The following is a 22,672-nucleotide window of genomic DNA, read 5'->3' on the forward strand; positions in this document are numbered from 1 at the left end:
TGGCGACTTGTCCAGGGTGTACCCTGCCTTCCGCCCGATTGTAGCTGAGATAGGCGCCAGCGCCCCCCGTGTCCCCGAAAGGGAATAAGCGGTAGAAAATGGATGGATGGAATATTTTTGAGTAATCACAGTGAAAAGTTAAATAAAATCCTACTAAATATATTTTAGATCTGAAAGGTTCCCCACTCATAAAGTGATGCATATTTATTAGTGTTTTTTTTACTTTTAACACTTAAATTTCAAGATCAACTTCAGATATATCTGTCAATTTTAAGTTTGAATTATTATTTTGTTTGTTTTATGCTCTTTTGTCAAAACTTTGATGTTTTTATATGGCAACCACACAACATATGTAATATTGTTTCCACATGAAACATTTTAAAGTGATCATTTTTAAGTAATAATTCATTATAACATGGATTTTTTTGTCCTTTTTTTGAGCAATGGGAAAAAAAAGAAGATAAAGACAAATGGAAAAAAAACTGTCAACATTGCCACTTTTTCCTCATTAGATTTCACCTCATCCCACTTTTTTTAAATGTTTTATTTTTGCAATACTATCAATTTTGCTATTTTTTCAGCATGTGTGTCGGGCAGGTAAACAGTCAGCTGCGGGCCACAAATGTCCCCCGAGCCGCACTTTGGACACACCTGCCTGAGGGAGTCAAGAGCCATTCAACCCCCCCCCCCTTCCTCCTCCTCCGTCACACGCACGCGCACGCCTCGTCAACTGCTCACCCGGGGGCGTGCACGCCAGCCTGAGGGTGGAGCACCACCACCACCAGCAGCAACAACAGCGGCGTGACGTGACGTGACGTGACGCGACGCGACGTGACGTGCTGCGGAACACAAGTAGGCGGTTAAACGTCGTCCCCGCCTCGGTGTGTCGCCAGCGCGGGATGCGGGTGACTCGGTGAGACGGCGAGGCGGGAAAAGGGAGGAAGACAATGGCGGAGAAGTGAGGACGCACTCGGAACACAAAGCTGGACTATTTCTCTTTTCTTGAGTGTTTGTGTCCGTCATGGAGGACTCGGAGCCCGCAGAGGACGGCTTGCTCGCGGGCTTCCGGTGGACCCGGGGCGCGCGGGACCAGGCTCAGCTCAAGCACAAAATCCGGGACCTGCCGGGACTACTTAAGCACGGACTGCACCTGCGGAAGAAGAGCGTGAGTACAATGTGTCCTTCCGCCTTTTCGCGCGCAGACGCTAACTTCTCAGCGGGGGCCGATGACGTCACGACTCAGGTGTTTTTTTTATTTATTTTTTTGGGTCCGGAGCGTGACTGTCGCAGGGTCGGCGTGGACGCGCGCGCGTTCCCATCATTACCTGCTGTGCTAGACACCATACCTTCACACTCTGGTTGTCATGGCAACCACCCTCTAGATAGGCTGTACTACACACACACACACACACACACGTTTATATTCATGATCACGTGATTCCCTAATTATTGTTGTGGGTGAGCTGGAGCCTACCCCAGCTCATTTCACATTCATGTCAATAATCCATGCATCGTCACATAATCATCACTTTTAGGGATGCACCGATTAATCGGTAACCGAATATATTCGGCCGAATATGGCAAAAAAAGCCACATTCGGCCTTCGGTGGAATGAGTTAAAAATAAGGCCGAATAGTGGCGTGTGACGCAAGTTTTTGAGGCGGTGACGTTGGGATATGTTGTGTACCTGTATAAGTGTATGAGGTTACAATGTTGTGTACCTGTATAAGTGTATGAGGTTACAATGTTGTGTACCTGTATAAGTGTATGAGGTTACAATGTTGTGTACCTGTATAAGTGTATGAGGTTACAATGTTGTGTACCTGTATAAGTGTATGAGGTTACAATGTTGTGTACCTGTATAAGTGTATGAGGTTACAATGTTGTGTACCTGTATAAGTGTATGAGGTTACAATGTTGTGTACCTGTATAAGTGTATGAGGTTACAATGTTGTGTACCTGTATAAGTGTATGAGGTTACAATGTTGTGTACCTGTATAAGTGTATGAGGTTACAATGTTGTGTACCTGTATAAGTGTATGAGGTTACAATGTTGTGTACCTGTATAAGTGTACGAGGTTACAATGTTGTGTACCTGTATAAGTGTACGAGGTTACAATGTTGTGTACCTGTATAAGTGTACGAGGTTACAATGTTGTGTACCTGTATAAGTGTATGAGGTTACAATGTTGTGTACCTGTAAGTGTGTAGGCTACCTGTATAAGTGTATGAGGTTACAAGCACACACTTAATTGAGATTTACTTGAGCCTTCTGTTTACATTATTAGCATATCTACTGTGGCTAAGCAGACTTTTGCCAAAAGGACAATAATTCATTTGTTGTGGGTTTATCCACTTTAATGCACTTTATTTTTTTTGGAATGCATGTTTTGTTTGAAGGCCTAATATAAATGAAAAACTTTTTTTGGAAAGCAAAGGCTACTGGAATATTAAAACTTTTTTTCAATATTAAATAAAAAAATACTTTATTTGAAAAACATGTCTAAATATTTATTTTTGGCTATTTATGCAATATTTAAAAAGTTGTGAAAAACTGCATTCATTATTCGGTATTCGGCCAAGCGTTTAAATTTTATTCAGCTTCGGCTTCGGCCACAAATTTTCATTTCGGTGCATCCCTAATCTCTTTCTTAGTTTATTTCGAACAAGAGCACATTTCCAACACAACACATCAGACAATTCTTATCACCTCACACATCACATCATGTCCGAAAAGGAGTAGGAAGAAGCAAAGTTTATTTCATCCTACCTCTTTTCCCACGTCACAGCGTCTAAAACAGGGGTCTCAAAGTCAGTGTACCTGGGGGGCCACTGGATGCAGAAACTGGGTGAGGCAGGGCTGCAAGAAAATAGTTCTTAATAAATCTAACATGCACTTTTTAATGGATTCACCTTCTATGAATGTCTTTCCCGCCCTAGCAACATACTTGCCAACCCTCACCATTTTTCCAGGAGACTCCTGAGTTTCAGTGCACCTCCCGACAATCTACCTGTGCAACCATTCTCCCCAATTTGTCCCAATTATCACCCGGCCGACATTATTAAGGCTGCCGTGACTGCACTGCCTTTAACGTCCTCTACAACAGTGGTTCTCAACCTTTTTTCACTGGTGTACCCCCTGTCAACATTTATTTAATTCAAGTACCCCCTAATCCAGTGGTAGGGAACCTATGGCTCTAGAGCCAGATGTGGCTCTTTTGATGACTGCATCTGGCTCTCGGATAAATCTGAGCTGACATCACCTGACACGATAAGTAATGGATAATTCCACTTGTTAAAAATAACGTTCAAAATATAAAACATTCTCATGCTTTTTTATGTTCAAGAAGTTGCGTTAATGGTAAGAAGTCATTTATTTATTATTGGTTAGTGTGGGACTTGTCCTCCTGGGGGTTCTTCAGACCACCAAGCACCGACATGAGAGCCTGTTTCAGGGTTACATTATTGTTTTATTTTTCAATAAGTCTCTCAGTTGCCATCCATCCATCCATCCATCATCTTCCGCTTATCCGAGGTCGGGTCGCGGGGGCAACAGCCTAAGCAGGGAAACCCAGACTTCCCTCTCCCCAGCCACTTCGTCTAGCTCTTCCCGGGGGATCCCGAGGCGTTCCCAGGCCAGCCGGGAGACATAGTCTTCCCAACATGTCCTGGGTCTTCACCGTGGCCTCCTACCGGTCGGACGTGCCCTAAACACCTCCCTAGGGAGGCGTTCGGGTGGCATCCTGACCAGATGCCCGAACCACCTCATCTGGCTCCTCTCGATGTGGAGGAGCAGCGGCTTTACTTTGAGTTCCTCCCGGATGGCAGAGCTTCTCACCCTATCTCTAAGGGAGAGACCTAAGCTCATTTGGGCCGCTTGTACCCGTGATCTTGTCCTTTCGGTCATGACCCAAAGCTCATGACCATAGGTGAGGATGGGAACGTAGATCGACCGGTAAATTGAGAGCTTTGCCTTCCGGCTCAGCTCCTTCTTCACCACAACGGATCGCTACAGCGTCCGCATTACTGAAGACGCCGCACCGATCCGCCTGTCCATCTCACCATCCACTCTTCCCTCACTGGTGAACAAGACTCCTAGGTACTTGAACTCCTCCACTTGGGGCAGTGGAGGCACTCTCAGTTGCTTTTTGCTCCCTCAAAACCTGCGACAGCTGTGTGATAAAACTGCACATTTCAGCCTGGCCTTTTACTGTGGCCAGCCTAAGACACACCTGTGCAATAATTATGCTGTTTTAATCAGCATCCTTATATGCCACACCTGTGAGGTGGGGGGGATTATCTTGGCAAAAGAGAAATGCTCACTAACACAGCTTTAGACAGATTTGTGAACAATATTTGAGAGGAATAGGTCCTTTGTCTCTATAGTACAAGTTTTTCATGAAAAATGGGAGCAAAAAACAAGTGTTGAGTTTATATTTTTTATCATAGTACTTGGGGCAAAGGTCCTGACTCCTGGGTCGATCCTGCGCTCGGGATCTTTCTGTGTGGAGTTTGCATGTTCTCCCCGTGAATGCGTGGGTTCCCTCCGGCTACTCCGGCTTCCTCCCACTTCCAAGGACATGCACCTGGGGATAGGCCCCTCCCACCTCCAAAGACATGCACCTGGGCATAGGCCCCTCCCACCTCCAAAGACATGCACCTGGGGATAGGCCCCTCCCACCTCCAAAGACATGCACCTGGGCATAGGCCCCTCCCACCTCCAAAGACATGCACCTGGGGATAGGCCCCTCCCACCTCCAAAGACATGCACCTGGGCATAGGCCCCTCCCACCTCCAAAGACATGCACCTGGGGATAGGCCCCTCCCACCTCCAAAGACATGCACCTGGGGATAGTTTGATTGGCAACACTAAATGGTCCCTAGTGTGTGAATGTTGTCTGTCTATCTGTGTTGGCCCTGTGATGAGTTGGCGACTCGTCCAGGGTGTACACCACCTACCGCCCGATTGTAGCTGAGATAGGCTCCAGGTACCCCAAAGTGGATGAGCGGTAGAAAATTAACGGATGGATGTGTACTTGGGGCGGTATAGCTCGGTTGGTAGAGTGGCCGTCCCAGCAACTTGAGGGTTCCAGGTTCGATCCCTGCTCCCGCCACCCAAGCCACTGCCGTTGTGTCTTTGGGCAAGACACTTTACCCACCTGCTCCCAGTGCCACCCACACTGCTTTAAATGGAACTTAAATATTGGGTTTCACTATGTAAAAGCGCTTTGAGTCACTAGAGAAAACTGCTATATAAATATAATTCACGTCACTTCCCTCTTAAAGATAGGGGAATTGGACTGAGGTGAGAAAATTCTAATGTTTGTATTTCACCAAAATAAACTGTAAAAAGTAATTGATGGGAGATCAATCAATCAATGTTTACTTATATAGCCCTAAATCACTAGTGTCTCAAAGGGCTGCACAAACCACCACGACATCCTCGGTAGGCCCACATAAGGGCAGGAAAACTCACACCCAGTGGGACGTCGGTGACAATGATGACTATGAGAACCTTGGAGAGGAGGAAAGCAATGGATGTGGAGCGGGTCTAACATGATACTGTGAAAGTTCAATCCACAATGGATCCAACACAGTTGCGAGAGTCCAGTCCAAAGCGGATCCAAGACACAGCAGCGAGAGTCCCGTTCACAGCGGAGCCAGCAGGAAACCATCCCAAGCGTAGGCGGACCAGCAGCGCAGAGATGTCCCCAGCCGATACACAGGCGAGCAGTACATGGCCACCGGATCGGACCGGACCCCCTCCACACGGGAGAGTGGGACATAGAAGAAAAAGAAAAGAAACGGCAGATCAACTGGTCTAAAAAGGAGGTCTATTTAAAACCTAGATAAAACCTCCAACAGCCAAACATGAAACTGTTCCCAATATTCTGCTCAGAGAGAAAACCCAGAATATATCCGTGAAGGTGTGAGTCACATGTTGGAGCAGCAGGATGTAAAGGATATATCCGTGAAGGTGTGAGTCACATGTTGGAGCAGCAGGATGTAAAGCGTTTAATCCCCACAGCGAGAGGAGTCATTAGTATCTTTGGTAACATTCGCAGCCGACGGGACAAGAAGCCCTGAAACTCATCCGTCTTGCGTTGGCGAAGAGAGAATGTTTCTCCTCTGGCTGCTCGGCGATAATGAAGACAAGTAGAGCTGACACTTGTGCAGTCCTTGGGAGTGTCAGGCGTGTTGCTGCCACCTCGGGGTCCCCATCGCACCCAGTGACTGATTTGGAGACTATTGGTCCACAAAATAGTAAACCAGTAGGACAGACCATGCACCACATGTCCATCATCCACACGAGGATGTCCCTCAAACTGGAAGGCAGAGTTGTCACTGAGGGCCACTTCGCCCCAAAGGGCCACATCACCCCAAAGGGCCACATCGCCCCAAAGGGCCACATCACCCCAAAGGGCCACATCGCCCCAAAGGGCCACATCACCCCAAAGGGCCACATCGCCCCAAAGGGCCACATCACCCCAAAGGGCCACATCGCCCCAAAGGGCCACATCACCCCAAGGGGCCACATCGCCCCAAAGGGCCACATCACCCCAAAGGGCCACATCGCCCCAAAGGGCCACATCACCCCAAAGGGCCACATCGCCCCAAAGGGCCACATCACCCCAAGGGGCCACATCGCCCCAAAGGGCCACATCACCCCAAAGGGCCACATCGCCCCAAAGGGCCACATCGCCCCAAAGGGCCACATCACCCCAAAGGGCCACATCGCCCCAAAGGGCCACATCGCCCTAAAGGGCCACATCGCCCCAAAGGGCCACATCGCCCCAAAGGGCCACATCACCCCAAAGGGCCACATCACCCCAAAGGGCCACATCGCCCCAAAGGGCCACTTCCAACAGGGAATACTATTATCCATCCATCCATTTTCTACCGCTTTCTCCCTTACGGGGTCGCGGGGGGCGCTGGCGCCTATCTCAGCTACAATCGGGCGGAAGGCGGGGTACACCCTGGACAAGTCACCACCTCATCACAGGGCCAACACAGATAGACAGACAACATTCACACACTAGGGACCATTTAGTGTTGCCAATCAACCTATCCCCATTTATTAATACATTTTATTAGTAGATTTCTTAAAAACTAAAATGTAAAAAAAATATGCTAATTTGCAATAATTTCCCCTCAAAATGTAGTGTATATTACTGTTAATGGAAAAACAGTACTGCTCTTTTTATGGAAAAAAAAAAGAAGGCAGCTTAGTTGGCAGAATTTTACTGTAAAATATTGCAGTCCGCACACGTAGCAGGGCTGATCGATCCATAAATTGGTCGTGTCGATACCAAGGGTAGTATCGGTATGTGATTTGGATCAATATTTTAATTATCTCAAAATAATTTTTTGTTGATGTTTACAATCATAGGGAACAATTCCAAATGATTTAAATGAGTTACAGATCATGCACAAACACACAGTAAATTATCCGGGGTTTTATTTTTTTTTAGATAAAATCTTCTCTTTTCAAAGCGAGTAGTGTTTTACATTTTTTTGTTGATGTTTAAAAACACAGGGAATAATTCCAAATGATAAAAAAATAAATCTATATATGTTTTTAAATAAAATTTTCTCTTGTCAAAGCGAGTTGTGTTTAACATGTTTTTGTTGATGTTTAAAAACATAGGGAATAATTCAAAATGATGAAAAAAAAAAAATAAAATAAAATATATATATATATATTTAAAAAAAAATCTCTTTTCAATGCAGGTTGTGTTTTAAATGTTTTTGTTCATGTTTACAAACATAGGGAGTAATTCCAAATGATTTAAATGAGTAGTAGATCAGGCACAAACACAAAATCATTTTTGTTTTGTTTTGTTTGTTTTTCTAAATAAAATATTCTCAAATATTTTCATGGCGGTTTGTATTTGACATTTTTTGGTTGATGTTTACAAACATAGGGAATACAATTTGTTGTTAACAAATTTAGGGAATAATTATAAATTTAGAAAAATAAAATGTTCGTTTTTTTGTTGTTTTTTTCCAAAATAAAATATTCTCTTTTCAAGGCAGGTTGTGTTTTAAATTTTTTTGTTGATGCAGGGAATAATTCAAAATAATAAAGATGAAATATTATTATTATAAAAAAAATAAAATATATATATATATACATATATATATATATATATATATATATGTATATATATATATATATATATATATATCCTCTTTTCAAGGTAGGTTGTGTTTTAAATTTCGTTTGTTGATGCTTACAAACAGGGAATAATTCAAAATAATAAAGATGAAATATTATTATTATAAAAAAAAAAAAATATATATATATATATATATATATATATGTATATATATATATATATATATATATATATATGTATATATATATATATATATGTATATGTATATATATATATATATATGTATATGTATATATATATATATATATATATATATATATATCCTCTTTTCAAGGTAGGTTGTGTTTTAAATTTTGTTTGTTGATGCTTACAAACAGGGAATAATTCAAAATAATAAAGATAAAATATTATTATTATAAAAAAAATAAAATATATATATATATACATATATATATATATATATATATATATATATATATATATATATATATATATCCTCTTTTCAAGGTAGGTTGTGTTTTAAATGTTGTTTGTTGATGCTTACAAACATAGGGAATAATTCAAAAACAATTAAAAGAAAATATTATTATTATTAAAAAAATAATAATAGAATAATTGTCTTTTCAAGGCGGGTTGCGTTTTCTAAAATTTTGTTGATGTTTACAAACTTAGGGAGTAATTCCCAATAAGTTAAATGAGCAGTAAATAGTAGATATTGCTTTTGTTAAGTTATTTTTTATGTTTTGCTGAAACAATTGTATGTAATGAAAAAGAATGAGGAACTAGTTTGAATATTGTCTGGCTAACCTCAGCATAAATACATTGACCAATCTACAGTTAATACACGTGAGTGTGCAAGTACAATAATCTCATCCTTAGGCCACACATTTGGAGTGGAATATGAGAAAATCATATGACAGTTTTCCCCTCAACCCTTGAAGGGATTGATCCTGTGTCAGTGTCAGCTTGGAGGGTGGAGTCTTGCATGAATGTCCATGGTGACCTGCTATGATACTCCATACAAGATTAGTGGAGTCTTGCATGAACGTCCATGGTGACCTGCTATGATACTCCATACAAGATTAGTGGAGTCTTGCATGAATGTCCATGGTGACCTGCTATGATACTCCATACAAGATTAGTGGAGTCTTGCATGAACGTCCATGGTGACCTGCTATGATACTCCATACAAGATTAGTGGAGTCTTGCATGAATGTCCATGGTGACCTGCTATGATACTCCATACAAGATTAGTGGAGTCTTGCATGAATGTCCATGGTGACCTGCTATGATACTCCATACAAGATTAGTGGAGTCTTGCATGAACGTCCATGGTGACCTGCTATGATACTCCATACAAGATTAGTGGAGTCTTGCATGAACGTCCATGGTGACCTGCTATGATACTCCATACAAGATTAGTGGAGTCTTGCATGAATGTCCATGGTGACCTGCTATGATACTCCATACAAGATTAGTGGAGTCTTGCATGAACGTCCATGGTGACCTGCTATGATACTCCATACAAGATTAGTGGAGTCTTGCATGAACGTCCATGGTGACCTGCTATGATACTCCATACAAGATTAGTGGAGTCTTGCATGAACGTCCATGGTGACCTGCTATGATACTCCATACAAGATTAGTGGAGTCTTGCATGAATGTCCATGGTGACCTGCTATGATACTCCATACAAGATTAGTGGAGTCTTGCATGAATGTCCATGGTGACCTGCTATGATACTCCATACAAGATTAGTGGAGTCTTGCATGAACGTCCATGGTGACCTGCTATGATACTCCATACAAGATTAGTGGAGTCTTGCATGAACGTCCATGGTGACCTGCTATGATACTCCATACAAGATTAGTGGAGTCTTGCATGAACGTCCATGGTGACCTGCTATGATACTCCATACAAGATTAGCTCTCGCTTGAGGGAACACTTAACCTAGTTCTTAGTGAACTTGGCCTCACGCCGCCCCGTCTGAGCACACTTGACTTTGAGGTCACACGTCGCCTTTTATGTCCTGTCCTGTCAGTCAGGCCCAATTGTGCGGCGTCCATTATTAATGCCTGCATGGTTTCATGGCATGAAAGTTGGGTCCGAGGGAGGGTCAGCTCTCCTAACTACAGACCTCAACTCCATTTGGATTCTCTTGTCCCAGACATTAATAATCCAGTTTATGAAACGATGGGAAAAAGCAGAAACATGGAGGATAAGTTGGTGATGTCAGGTCTTCACGAGCAATATTGCACCTCGTTGCAAATTGGATATATTGATTAGAAAATATTCTTGCTGTGCTTCTGAAATACACTTTTTGTGAGATGATCCTTTTAAGGCAGTGATTCTTAAATAGAAAATCCTACGTGTGTGTTTCAGCATATTCGGACTGACAGAAATGGAAAAATATTAGACATATTGTCTATTCAGGTACTTTTTCTCAAACTAGCCAAAGCCTCACTTAGATCAGACCTGGGCAAATGAAGGCCTGGGGGCCACATGCGGCCCCTTAAGACTTTCAATCTGGCCCGCCGGACATTCCCAAATCTTTATTTTTTTTTTGATCTTCAAGATGCAATGTGTAGGTGGAGTAGGCCAGTGGTGCCCAACCTCCGGTCCGTGGCGCATTTGCTATCGGGCCAGAGAGAAACATCAAATACTTTATAAAAGACTGCATTTTCTCCGACTTAACTTTGGCCTGTCCCACTAGAGCAGGGGTGTCAAACTTGTTTTCAATGAGGTCCACACCGCAGTCATGGCTGCAATTGATTGATTGATTGAAACAGTACATATTCCCTACAATTGACCACTAAATGGTAACACCCCAATATGTTTTTCAACTTGTTTAAGTCGTGGTCCACGTTAATCAATTCATGGTACAAATATATACTATCAGCATAATACAGTCATCACACAAGTTAATCATCAGAGTATGTACATTGAATGATGTACATTATTTACAGTCCGGGGGTGGGGTGGGGGCTTAGGTTGGGTTGCTATCAGCATATTTCAGTCATCAACACTTTTATCATCTGAGAAATGGACATTGGAACAGTGGAGGTCCGTTTGTAACAGTAAATAATTTGCCTATGAATTAAAATATTTGTGAAACTTTTTACGCGAAGAGTAAGAAAAATATGACGAGTATACCACTTTTTTACAGAAAAAAACTGGCAGCTTTGTTGCCAGTAAAATATTGTACTGTAAAATATATGGTGTTTTTTAATTTTTTTTATATTACTGTAAATAGAAATAAATACAGTACCGCTGTTTGACTTTATTTTGGCAACTCAGATGCCAGTTTTTTTACCGTAATAAAATGTGGTACCATAAAATAATCAATCGTGGATTTTACAGTTAACAAATAAAAAAATAAACTGACAGCTCAGTCGACAGAATTTTACTGTAAAAAAACAAACATTAGTTTTTTTTTCCCAACTTACAGTAGTAATATGCTGTAAAAACTCCCTAAATTTTACAATAATTTTTATAGTGTACAATTTGATGGATAACTTGCTTCGAAATCATAAGTTAAGCAGATATTTAAGTTTTTATTTGGGTTTTTGACCAACAAAGTGAGAGAATATAATATTTGTAGCCATATTGGACACTTTGTTTTTTTCCCTGTCAAACTAGGAAAAACCCTAATACCTTTTAGTAAGAAAATAAGAAAGTAGAGAAAGAAAATATAAGGTATTTTATTGACACATATTATTTCCAGGCTTTTTCAGGCCATGTAAAATGACGAAGAGGGCCACATGTAGCCCACGGGCCTTGAGTTTGACACCTGTGCACTAGACACACCGAAAAGTGACAGATTGTAGCCAAAGGCTGATTTCCATCTGCATCTCATTGCAAAGAAACACTTATTCAGCGTTATGGTGAGTTGTATTTTTCATGCACTTATTCTTGCTGTATTTATCTGGCACGAGTGGAAAGCCAGTCCCTGAAAATAATGCCTTGGGGACCACCGTTGTAGGCTACAAGATACCGATAACATTATCAGACACATACAAAAAGGCTAACGTTAAAGTTACCGTTAGCCACTGACTATGCTTAGGTAAGGTTAGTCTAGCTAACGTCACTGCAGTCCTGGTTGACATAAGAGGTAACGTTATTTTAGGCCTGGCCTGGGAAATTATTTTAACTCAGGGGCCACTTTTAGAAAAAAAAAAATGTGTCTGGGGGCCCGTATATCTATTTTTAGGAACACTAATACAAACCTCACAATAATGTCTGATTGAATGCTAAAATTGTTATGACAGACCGCCTTAAAAAACGTAATGGAATTTTACGTTTTTCTATGAAGGATAAAACACTGAATATTGACAAAATATGAAGGTCACACCCGCTCTCCATAGACATATTTTACAATGAAGGGAAATGCAACAAAAATGCAACAAATAGTGAAAAATGAACGCAAACGGTACAAAATAAAGCCACCTACAATCTAATACATCTGATATTTGCTGAATTGTATTGTATTCTATTCTATTCTATTATATATATCACTAAGCTTTAGAACTTTATTGTGAAAATCTCCTTCCTTGTCTGTGGAAACGCTTCCCGTCCACACTGCTTGGTGCCTCGTCTGAGCTGCTGTGACTTAGATGAGCATAGTAACTAATTAGATGACCATAGTAACTAATTAGATGACCATAGTAACTAATTAGATGACCATAGTAACTAATTAGATGAGCATAGTAACTAATTAGATGATCATAGTAACTAATTAGATGACCATAGTAACTAATTAGATGACCATAGTAACTAATTAGATGAGCATAGTAACTAATTAGATGACCATTGTAACTAATTAGATGAGCATAGTAACTAATTAGATGAGCATAGTAACTAATTAGATGACCATAGTAACTAATTAGATGACCATAGTAACTAATTAGATGACCATAGTAACTAATTAGATGAGCATAGTAACTAATTAGATGACCATAGTAACTAATTAGATGAGCATAGTAACTAATTAGATGACCATAGTAACTAATTAGATGACCATAGTAACTAATTAGATGAACATAGTAACTAATTAGATGACCATAGTAACTAATTAGATGATCATAGTAACTAATTAGATGATCATAGTAACTAATTAGATGAACATAGTAACTAATTAGATGACCATAGTAACTAATTAGATTACCATAGTAACTAATTAGATGACCATAGTAACTAATTAGATGATTATAGTAACTAATTAGATGAGCATAGTAACTAATTAGATGAGCATAGTAACTAATTAGATGAGCATAGTAACTAATTAGATGAGCATAGTAACTAATTCGATGACCATAGTAACTAATTAGATGAGCATAGTAACTAATTAGATGACCATAGTAACTAATTAGATGAGCATAGTAACTAATTAGATGACCATAGTAACTAATTAGATGACCATAGTAACTAATTAGATGACCATAGTAACTAATTAGATGAGCATAGTAACTAATTCGATGACCATAGTAACTAATTAGATGACCATAGTAACTAATTAGATGATTATAGTAACTAATTAGATGAGCATAGTAACTAATTAGATGAGCATAGTAACTAATTAGATGACCATAGTAACTAATTAGATGATCATAGTAACTAATTAGATGAGCATAGTAACTAATTAGATTATCGTAGTAACTGGTATATCATCCATAAGTGCAGATTCCAACCATTGAAATACTTGGTACACTTATACTTTCCATCTTAAAGATCTAAAAAAAAATATTTAGGGATGTCCGGCGGGCCAGATTAAAAAGCTTAACGGGCCGCATGTGACCCCGGGATTCATTTGCTCAGGTCTGTTTTAACCTAAAGGCTACAAGTGAGCAGCTATGGAAATGAACCGGCAACAGTTAACGTTAGTTATTCACCGGCACTATCACTGGGACTGCAGGTTGAAGCAGAGGAAGCGGGGTTTGCTTGGTCATCTCTGTCTCTGCTTCTCCACAACACATTATTGCTAACCTTCAGGTTATGCACGACCTGAACATGTTTCAACATGTTCGTTGTACTGCTCCCCTTACAGGGAAGCGAAGCCAGGCAATAATTACGGATAACCGTTTCCTCGTCATATTTCTTAGTAAAGTGAAGCCATGCCTTGGAGCGTCAGTTGTTGCTGCTTCTGTATCTGCCTGAGCCACGTCACTTCCTGTGACTGTGACACAGGATTTCTTCCAAGGGATTCGAATAAAGAACCAAATATTTTTCTTTACTATAGTGTCTTCGATAACAGGAACCGTTTCTCAATAAGGGATTCGAATCCATGGAATCGTTTCTTTTCCCATCGAACAATCGGGAGAACCGTTTTTCGAACATCATCCTTACTACTTTATGTTAGAAATGCAGTGTTTCCCCCAGAAAATGTGTTCGTTAAGGTGGTGACTCTCTAGGGGGAGGTAACTTGGGAAGGAGGTGGGTGGGTGTAAACATCGGTGTAACTCGGCCTGTCGCCATCACGTCTCCATCTCGTCGCTGCCTCCACAGCCTGGGGGGGCAATGGACTACAGACTGCGGTGAAGTAGGCCGGCTTCGTCGCGTGAAGAAGCCTACAACTTTTGGTTGTGTTTTCCGCTTCATTTGCTGAATGGTGATATACGATATATATCTCATATTTTTCCCGTAAAGAAAAAAACAAAACAGTCCTAGTTACCTATGATACTAAAACAATGACTTATAAAGTCAAATGAATGACTTACTGTAAGTAAGCGTTAGCAATAAGAGTTGGAAAAAAAGAGTTAAAAGTGGGGCCACATGCTGACGTATGCTCAACTCATCATGCTTCATTTATTACAGCTTTTGGGAAGCCTGTCGTTGATTTTTACTATGGAAATGTTATATTTTTATCAACATGTGATAGCAGGGACCCTGCCATTCAAAACTAAGCTGCTACATTACTAATGATTAATGTAACTATAGCTGAAAAAATTGCACATTTGTCTTGTAATTAATTAATATACATCAGAACAATTCAATGTTTTGTTCATATTTTTGTTGTATTTAGTGTATTAGATTCTGCAACTAGTGTTTGGATCCCACTGTACGCAATATCTGAAGAGCATGGAAAAAGCATTTTACTGTGGTGTAGTCTGCATGTGACAAACTTGAACCTTGAACCTGATAGGAGAGACCATTCATCCCTGAACACCATGGAGTTCATGTAGGCTTTATGATGCACTTACATGATTATATCAACTATCAGAGACAGAAACTCTTCATTTAACATAATGTCCTATTTTGCTGCTTCAACACAGCTCAATGAACACAGAAAAAGGTAAAGTGAAATAACTTAGCTGTTAACTGTAGTAATGCTTGTCTTTCTCTAAGACAGGGCTTTGATGTCCGTAACACACGCACGCACACACACCGCTAAAAGCTAATTAGCCTTCACCTCAAGGACTGCGAGCGAGCTGAGCTGCCGTTTATGTTTCTACAACGTCAACGGGCTCACATTGATGTTACTAGTCGTTGACTCGGAAGTGTTTATTATAATTTGGGGAGAGTCCGCGGCCTTCTGCTTACCTTTCTGCTCACTCCACCCAAGGAGCACTGAGGCCATGCGCTCTGAATACGCACTGCTGATTGGCTGTTACCGCTCTGCGTGTAACCAATCAGATGGTTGTGTGGGTGGGACAATGCTGGGTGCTGCAGAGATGTACTGACAGAGGCAGAGGCGGAACTACGCGGAGAAGGTTGTTAAGACTTTAGTTTAGGCGGTAGCTCTTTGTTGTTAAGGCGGCGGTTTTAACAACAAAGCACTGCCAGAAACCCTGAAAATGGCAACAGCGGAGGATGAATGTCCCATAACGGGGAGATATTGGAAAAAAAAAAGAAGCTTATCAACTACAGTGTCGCCACGGACTACAAAGGCGGATAAGTAGTCACCTGACAGTGGTAGCCACGCCCATCTTAAAATTCCCAAGCAAGCCCGCCATAAATACATATACACACAGTAAATCCAACACTCATGGTTTGTTGTGTAGCTTGTATAGCTAGTCCTCGTCCTCCAGTGATAATAATACATGTACAAAATGTGGTCCTTCGCTTGTTAATGTTAGCTTCGCGGACAGTGATGGAATCTGTCGTCAACATGCATTATCACCATATACATTGTCATCAACACTCCATCCATTTTCTACAGCTTGTCCCATTCGGGGTTGCTAAAGCCTATCTCAGCTGCACATGGGCGGAGGGCGGGGTACAACCTGGACAAGTCTCCACCTCATCACAGGGCCAACACAGATAGAAAACATTCACACATTAGTGACCATTTAGTGTTGCCAATCAACCTATCCTGCATTATCAGCATTTACTGATATTGATATCAAAACCTCTATCGTCGGTCAAGTGTCTATCATTAATTTTGTCAATATGGCGCATCCCTCGCTACTACATGTGTACCTAATAAAGAGTCCAGTCAGAGTGCTGAGCAAGGCTATCCAAGCACGAGGATAATTTGTTTTTGTTGTTAGGTTAACGCTCAGCAAGCAGGTGCTACATTTTTCCCTGCTCTTCACAACACTCGGCTGAAGGCTGAGCTCAACATTTTGGAGCACAATAACAAATAAATCCATTAGTTTGTTGCTACGTTGTCTGTTTTGGAAGCGAATCGAGCAAAACGACGTTCACTTCTTGGCGGCGAGCAGCAGAGGAGCTCAATGTTTCCCAGCCATGATTTATTCTGGATGTACAGGATGATTATGTACCTTTTCAAACAGGAGTTCAGAACATTCACAGAGTGACTATCATGTCTTTTGATCATGTTTTGTTTAGTTAGGTTCTGTTACTTCAAGACTCCATTAGTTCCTGTTTTTTCACTCCCTTGTTTTGTCACCATGGCGACCCATTAGCTTTCACCTGTCCTCATGAGACTCACGCACCTGTTGTCAGTCATGACATGTCTATTTCCGCTTGGGATGGTTTCCTACTGGCTCCGCTGTGAACGGGACTCTCGCTGCTGTGTTGGATCCGCTTTGGACTGGACTCTCGCGACTGTGTTGGATCCATTATGGATTGATCTTTCACAGTATCACGTTCTCATATGTTCTCATAGTTATCAGTATCATCAGTATCACAGTATCATGTTCTCATAGTCATCATTGTCACCGACGTCCCACTGGGTCATTATTGTCACCGATGTCCCACTGGGTGTGAGTTTTCCTTGCCCTTATATGGGCCTACCGAGGATGTCGTAGTGGTTTGTGCAGCCCTTTGAGACACTAGTGATTTAGGGCTATATAAGTAAACATTGATTGATTGATTGATATTTAAGCCTGGCTTTTCAGTCGGTCGTTCTGGCGTCATTGATTGTTTCATGCTCGGTTCACCATGTTTCATGCCATGTTTACTGCTTCATGCAACCTTCATAGTTCATGCTGCTCTGCTTCCGTCAACGTAAGTGTTTTGGTTTTATGTCCATAGTTTTGCCTTAGTGTTAGTTTTGTTACCTGTGTTAAGTTTTGTGTCTCTGCCTTGTGCCCGCCTTTTGTTTGCACTTTTATAGTATAATTAAAACATGTATTGACCTTCACGCCATGTCCCGTCACCTTCTTTTGCATCCCGGGAAAACTATCCACGCCGAAAACTGCACCAAAGTCCACGTTTTGACCCATGACAAAGCTCAGAGGAAAAAATTACGTGGATTTTTTTATTGGGATGGGCGATATGACCCAAAAATCACAATACAATACAATATATCTAGCAGCCTCCTGCAATGAGGATGTACAAAACCCAAAAGAAGTGAAGTTGTCACATTGTGTAAATGGTCAATAAAAACACAATATAATGATTTGCAAATCCTTTTCAACTTTTATTCAATTGAATAGACTGCAAAGACAAGATACTTCATGTTCGAACTTGTAAACTTTATTTTTTTGAAAATTTTAGCTCATTTGGAATTTGATGCCTGCAACATGTTTCAAAAAAGCTGGCACAAGTGGCAAAAAAGACTGAGAAAGTTGAGGAATGCTCATCAAACACTTATTTTGGAACGTCCCACAGGTGAACGGGCTAATTTGGAACAGGTGGGTAGCATGATTGGGTATAAAAGTGAGTGAATTATGTGTGAATTATATTTATATAGCGCTTTTCTCTAGTGACTCAAAGCGCTTTACATAGTGAAACCCAATATCTAAGTTACATTTAAACCAGTGTGGGTGGCACTGGGAGCAGGTGGGTAAAGTGTCTTGCCCAAGGACACAACGGCAGTGACTAGGATGGCGGAAGCGGGAATCGAACCTGCAACCCTCAAGTTGCAGGCACGGCCGCTCTACCAACCGAGCTATGCAGCTTCCAGGAAATGCTGTCATTCACAAACAAGGACCGGGCGAACAAACGCGTGAGCAAATTGTCAAACAGTTTAAGAACAACATTTCTCAACCAGGTATTGCAAGGAATTTAAGGATTTCACCATCTACGCTCCGTAATATCCTCAAAAGGTTCAGAGAATTTGGAGAAATCACTGCATGTAAGCGCCAATGCCAAAAACCAACATTGAATGCCCGTGACCTTCGATCCTTCAGCCCCGCCATGTCATTTCATTTGGTCCTTGAGGCAATATCAAATCAACATTAGAGCTGGCCCGCCGGTGTTATACAGCGGTGCCGCTGTAACACCACATTCACCGATTTCCCAGAGACTCTTGAATTTCAGTGCCCCTCCCGAAAATCTCCCGGTGCAACCATTCTTCCGAATTCTACCCGGACAACAATAATGCGGGTGTGCCTTAAAGGCACTGCCTTTAGCGTCCCCTACAACCTGTCGTCAAGTCTGTTTTTCCACCTCACAAACAGCGTGCCGGCCCAGTCACGTAATATATGTGGCTTCTACACACATGTATGTAAATGCAAGGCATACTTGATCAACAGCATACAGGTCACACTGAGGGTGGCCATATAAACAACTTTAACACTGTTACAAATATGCGCCACACTGTGAACCCACAGCAAACAAGAATGACCAACACATTTCGGGAGAACATCCGCACTGTAACACAACAGAACAAATACCCAGAACCCCTTGCAGCACTAACTCTTCCGGACTTACTACTATATACAACCCCCTCCCCGCTACCAACAAACCCCGCCCCCCTAACCCCACCCACCTGAGCCCTGACAGTAACTGAGCAGTAAAAAGGCCTGAATGGTTGATTTATTCATTATTTTATTTTCAAATGTATTAGCCTGTGGAAAAAGTTAATATTTACCTCAAAAGGCTGCAAATACAAAAGAGGCATTCAATTTTTATTTAAATTTGATTTGATATGCCATTGATATTTTTTTTAATTATTATTATTTTAAACTCAATTTTGCATGTCACTATAAAGTTATGTAAGCCTTGCTTGTTCAATATTCAATGAAAAATGTTTTTGGGTCCCTATTAAATTGTTCAACCTCGGCCCGCAGCTTTGTTCACTTTGACATTTTGGCCCACTCTGTGTTTGAGTCTGACACCCCTGCTCTATAGTCAGGGAAATATGTTAGGTTCTTGGCAGCCGAGGAGGCGAGGATTACTGACTTAGAAGTGCTAAATGTAGTGGAGGGACGTTAGCTGCAATGTTACAGCGGATTGACGCGTTTGTTCGCTTGTCGCTGTCCATCAACGTGCGTCATCAATACCATTGTATATAAAGCTCTATCGTCTGACAATTTGATATCATTCATACCATACATCGTCTGTATCGTGCATCCCTAATTTGTTAGTAGCATCAGTGTGCTTTTAATGTCCCCGTTTTGTTTTCCTTCCCCGTAAACCATCCGCCAAGGAGTCAACGCCCGTGCGTGCGTCTTCTTTTCGAGGAGGGCTCGCCAAACCGCCTGGCAGCTCTTCTCCTCGCCCGCCAATCTGACCTCACTATCACAAAGTGTTACTCGCCCGCCCAGACACTCTTTGAAGTCTTGGATCTTGTCGGCCCCACGACAACGGCAGAGGCGAGTGTTATTGAGAGGCCAAGGAATCAAAGTGTACGCTATTGAGGAGTCGCCTACCCACTTTTTGGGGGAGATTCTGTCTTGGATCCGCTTTGAACTAAACTCTCACGGCTGTGTTGGAGCCACTATGGATTGAACTTTCACAGTATCATGTTAGACCCGCTCCACATCCATTGCTTTCGATCCCCTCGAGGTGGGGGGGGGTTGCCCACATCTGAGGTCCTCTCCAAGGTTTCTCATAGTCAGCATTGTCACTGGCGTCCCACTGGATGTGAATTCTCCCTGCCCACTGGGTGTGAGTTTTCCTTGCCCTTTTGTGGGTTCTTCTGAGGATGTTGTAGTCGTAATGATTTGTGCAGCCCTTTGAGACATTTGTGATTTGGGGCTATATAAATAAACATTGATTGATTGATATGAGTGTGCATCAGACAGAAGACAAGAGATGGAGAGATGAAATAGAGAGAAGAAGAGGGGGTGTTATTTACTCATTATGCTGCAGGGTTGTCGAGATACCCATATTTTGGTACCGGTACCCAAATGTATTTTGATACTTTTCTAAAAAAAAAAGGGCAGTACAAAAAATGGCATTATTGTCTTTAACAAAAAAAAATTTTAGTGTACATGAAACATGTTTATTATTGTAATTTATTCCTTAAATAAAATAGTGAACATAATAGACAATTTGTCTTTTGGTAGTAAGTAAACAAACAAAGACTCCTAATTAGTCTGCACTAACATATTGTGTCATTTATACACCTATTATTTTATACACATTATGAAGGACAAACTGTAAAAATGGATTATTAATCCACTTGTTAACATCTGTTTATTTTCTCTTTTAACATGTTCTATCTACACTTCTGTTCAAAAGTAATAATCACTTATTCTTTGATACTTTACATTAGTTTTGGATGATACCACACATTTAGATATCGATCCGATACCGATACCATCCAGTACAATGGTCATATTCAAAGTCCTCATGTGTCCAGAGACGTATTTCCTGAGTTGGGGTCGCTGGAACCTATCTCAGCTGCATTCGGGCGGAAGGCGGGGTACACCTTGGACAAGTTGCCATCTCATCGCACGGCCAACACAGATAAACTGATAGATCACTCTATGTATATTATTCCGTGTTGATTTAATTTCCCTACACTCCCACTAGTGGGGGCCTGACACCCATCTTATTCCCTGAAGTGTGTTTAACTATTCCTCGTCCTATTCTTTGTCCTGCAGTGATAATGATACTTGTAAGAAGCTCACTTTATTCGTCGCCATAGAGCAGGGGTCGGGAACCTTTTTGGCTGAGAGAGCCAAGACGCCAAATATTTTAAAATGTATTTCCGTAAGAGCCATATAGTATATTTTTTAACACTGAAGTGAAGTGAAGTGAATTATATTTATATAGCGCTTTTCTCTAGTGACTCAAAGTGCTTTACATAGTGAAACCCAATATCTAAGTTACATTTAAACCAGTGTGGGTGGCACTGGGAGCAGGTGGGTAAAGTGCCCTGCCCAAGGACACAACGGCAGTGACTAGGATGGCGGAAGCGGGAATCGAACCTGCAACCCTCAAGTTGCTGGCACGGCCACTCTACCAACCGAGCTATGCCGCCCCATAGCTCGGTTTTTTGTTTACAAAAAACAACATTTCTAGAGTATAATAAGTCTCTTATTCTTTGTAATAACAGGGGGCGTGGCCTGCGGGCCTGCAGCGAAGCGGGATGTTGCCAGGACCCGCCTCGAAATCAGCAACAAGTGTGTAGACGGCCCACCTGGGCCTTGATATCTAATCACCTGTCGCTCTGTTATAAGCAGCAGCCAGGAAGAGAGACAAAGTTGAGGCTGGATCCAAAGCCAAGTGAGGACAATAGACAAAAAGACAATTGCTGGAAAGCAACTGAGAGACTTATTGGAAAATAAAACAATATTTTAACCCTAAAACAGGCTCTCATGTCGGTGCTTGGTGGTCTGAAGAACCCCCAGGAGGACGAGCCCCACACTAACCAATAATAAATAAATGACTTCTTACCATGAACATAAAAAAGCATGAGAATGTTTTATATTTTGAACGTTATTTTTAACACTGTGATTACAAGTGGAATTATTCATAATTATTGTGTTAAGCAATGTCAGCTCAGATTTATCTGAGAGCCAGATGCAGTCATCAAAAGAGCCACATCTGGCTCTAGAGCCATAGGTTCCCTAGCCCTGCCATGGAGGCAAGGAGTAGTGATTTAGAAGTAGCCATAACACTGCAGATTGCGGATGGACATTAGCCGCTAACTCGCTCGCCATGTTTTAAAGCAGCTCTTCCTGAGGGCGTTTCAGTGTTATAACTTCACCTTTATCATCAGTTTTTAAGGCAAAATGTGCCCGTTCTCCCTTTTCTGTCCACACACTGTGTCTGCTTGTAAGTACTCTGTGTGTGTGTGTGTGTGTGTGTGTGTGTGTGTGTGTGCGGCTTGAAGATGGTGTGCAAAACCTATGCAACTTTGATGTTTCATTGACACTATAGAACATTACACATCATCTATTTGGACATCCATCGTTCCAACATTGTCCACATCCTGATTGTGATGCATCTCAAATTCATTTGATATTTTTTCC

General features: G+C 41.5%; 1 protein-coding gene across 3 annotated transcripts in view; it reads left to right on the top strand.

Annotated features, from left to right (window-relative positions):
* Positions 1 to 783: 783 nt before the first annotated feature.
* The window catches only part of rapgef5a (Rap guanine nucleotide exchange factor (GEF) 5a), a 137,943-nt gene continuing 116,054 nt past the window's right edge, over positions 784 to 22,672 (top strand). Inside the window, exon 1 of one of the 3 annotated variants that reach the window (XM_061882798.1) lies at positions 784 to 1,165. In XM_061882798.1, coding sequence (XP_061738782.1) covers positions 1,022 to 1,165 — 144 coding nt within the window. In that variant the 5' untranslated portion in view covers positions 784 to 1,021. The remainder of the gene's footprint in view (positions 1,166 to 22,672) is intronic. The other 2 variants (XM_061882797.1, XM_061882799.1) reach the window with 2 other exon arrangements.

This window comes from Nerophis ophidion, linkage group LG21, assembly GCF_033978795.1.
Source record: "Nerophis ophidion isolate RoL-2023_Sa linkage group LG21, RoL_Noph_v1.0, whole genome shotgun sequence".
NCBI classification, from domain to species: domain Eukaryota; kingdom Metazoa; phylum Chordata; class Actinopteri; order Syngnathiformes; family Syngnathidae; genus Nerophis; species Nerophis ophidion.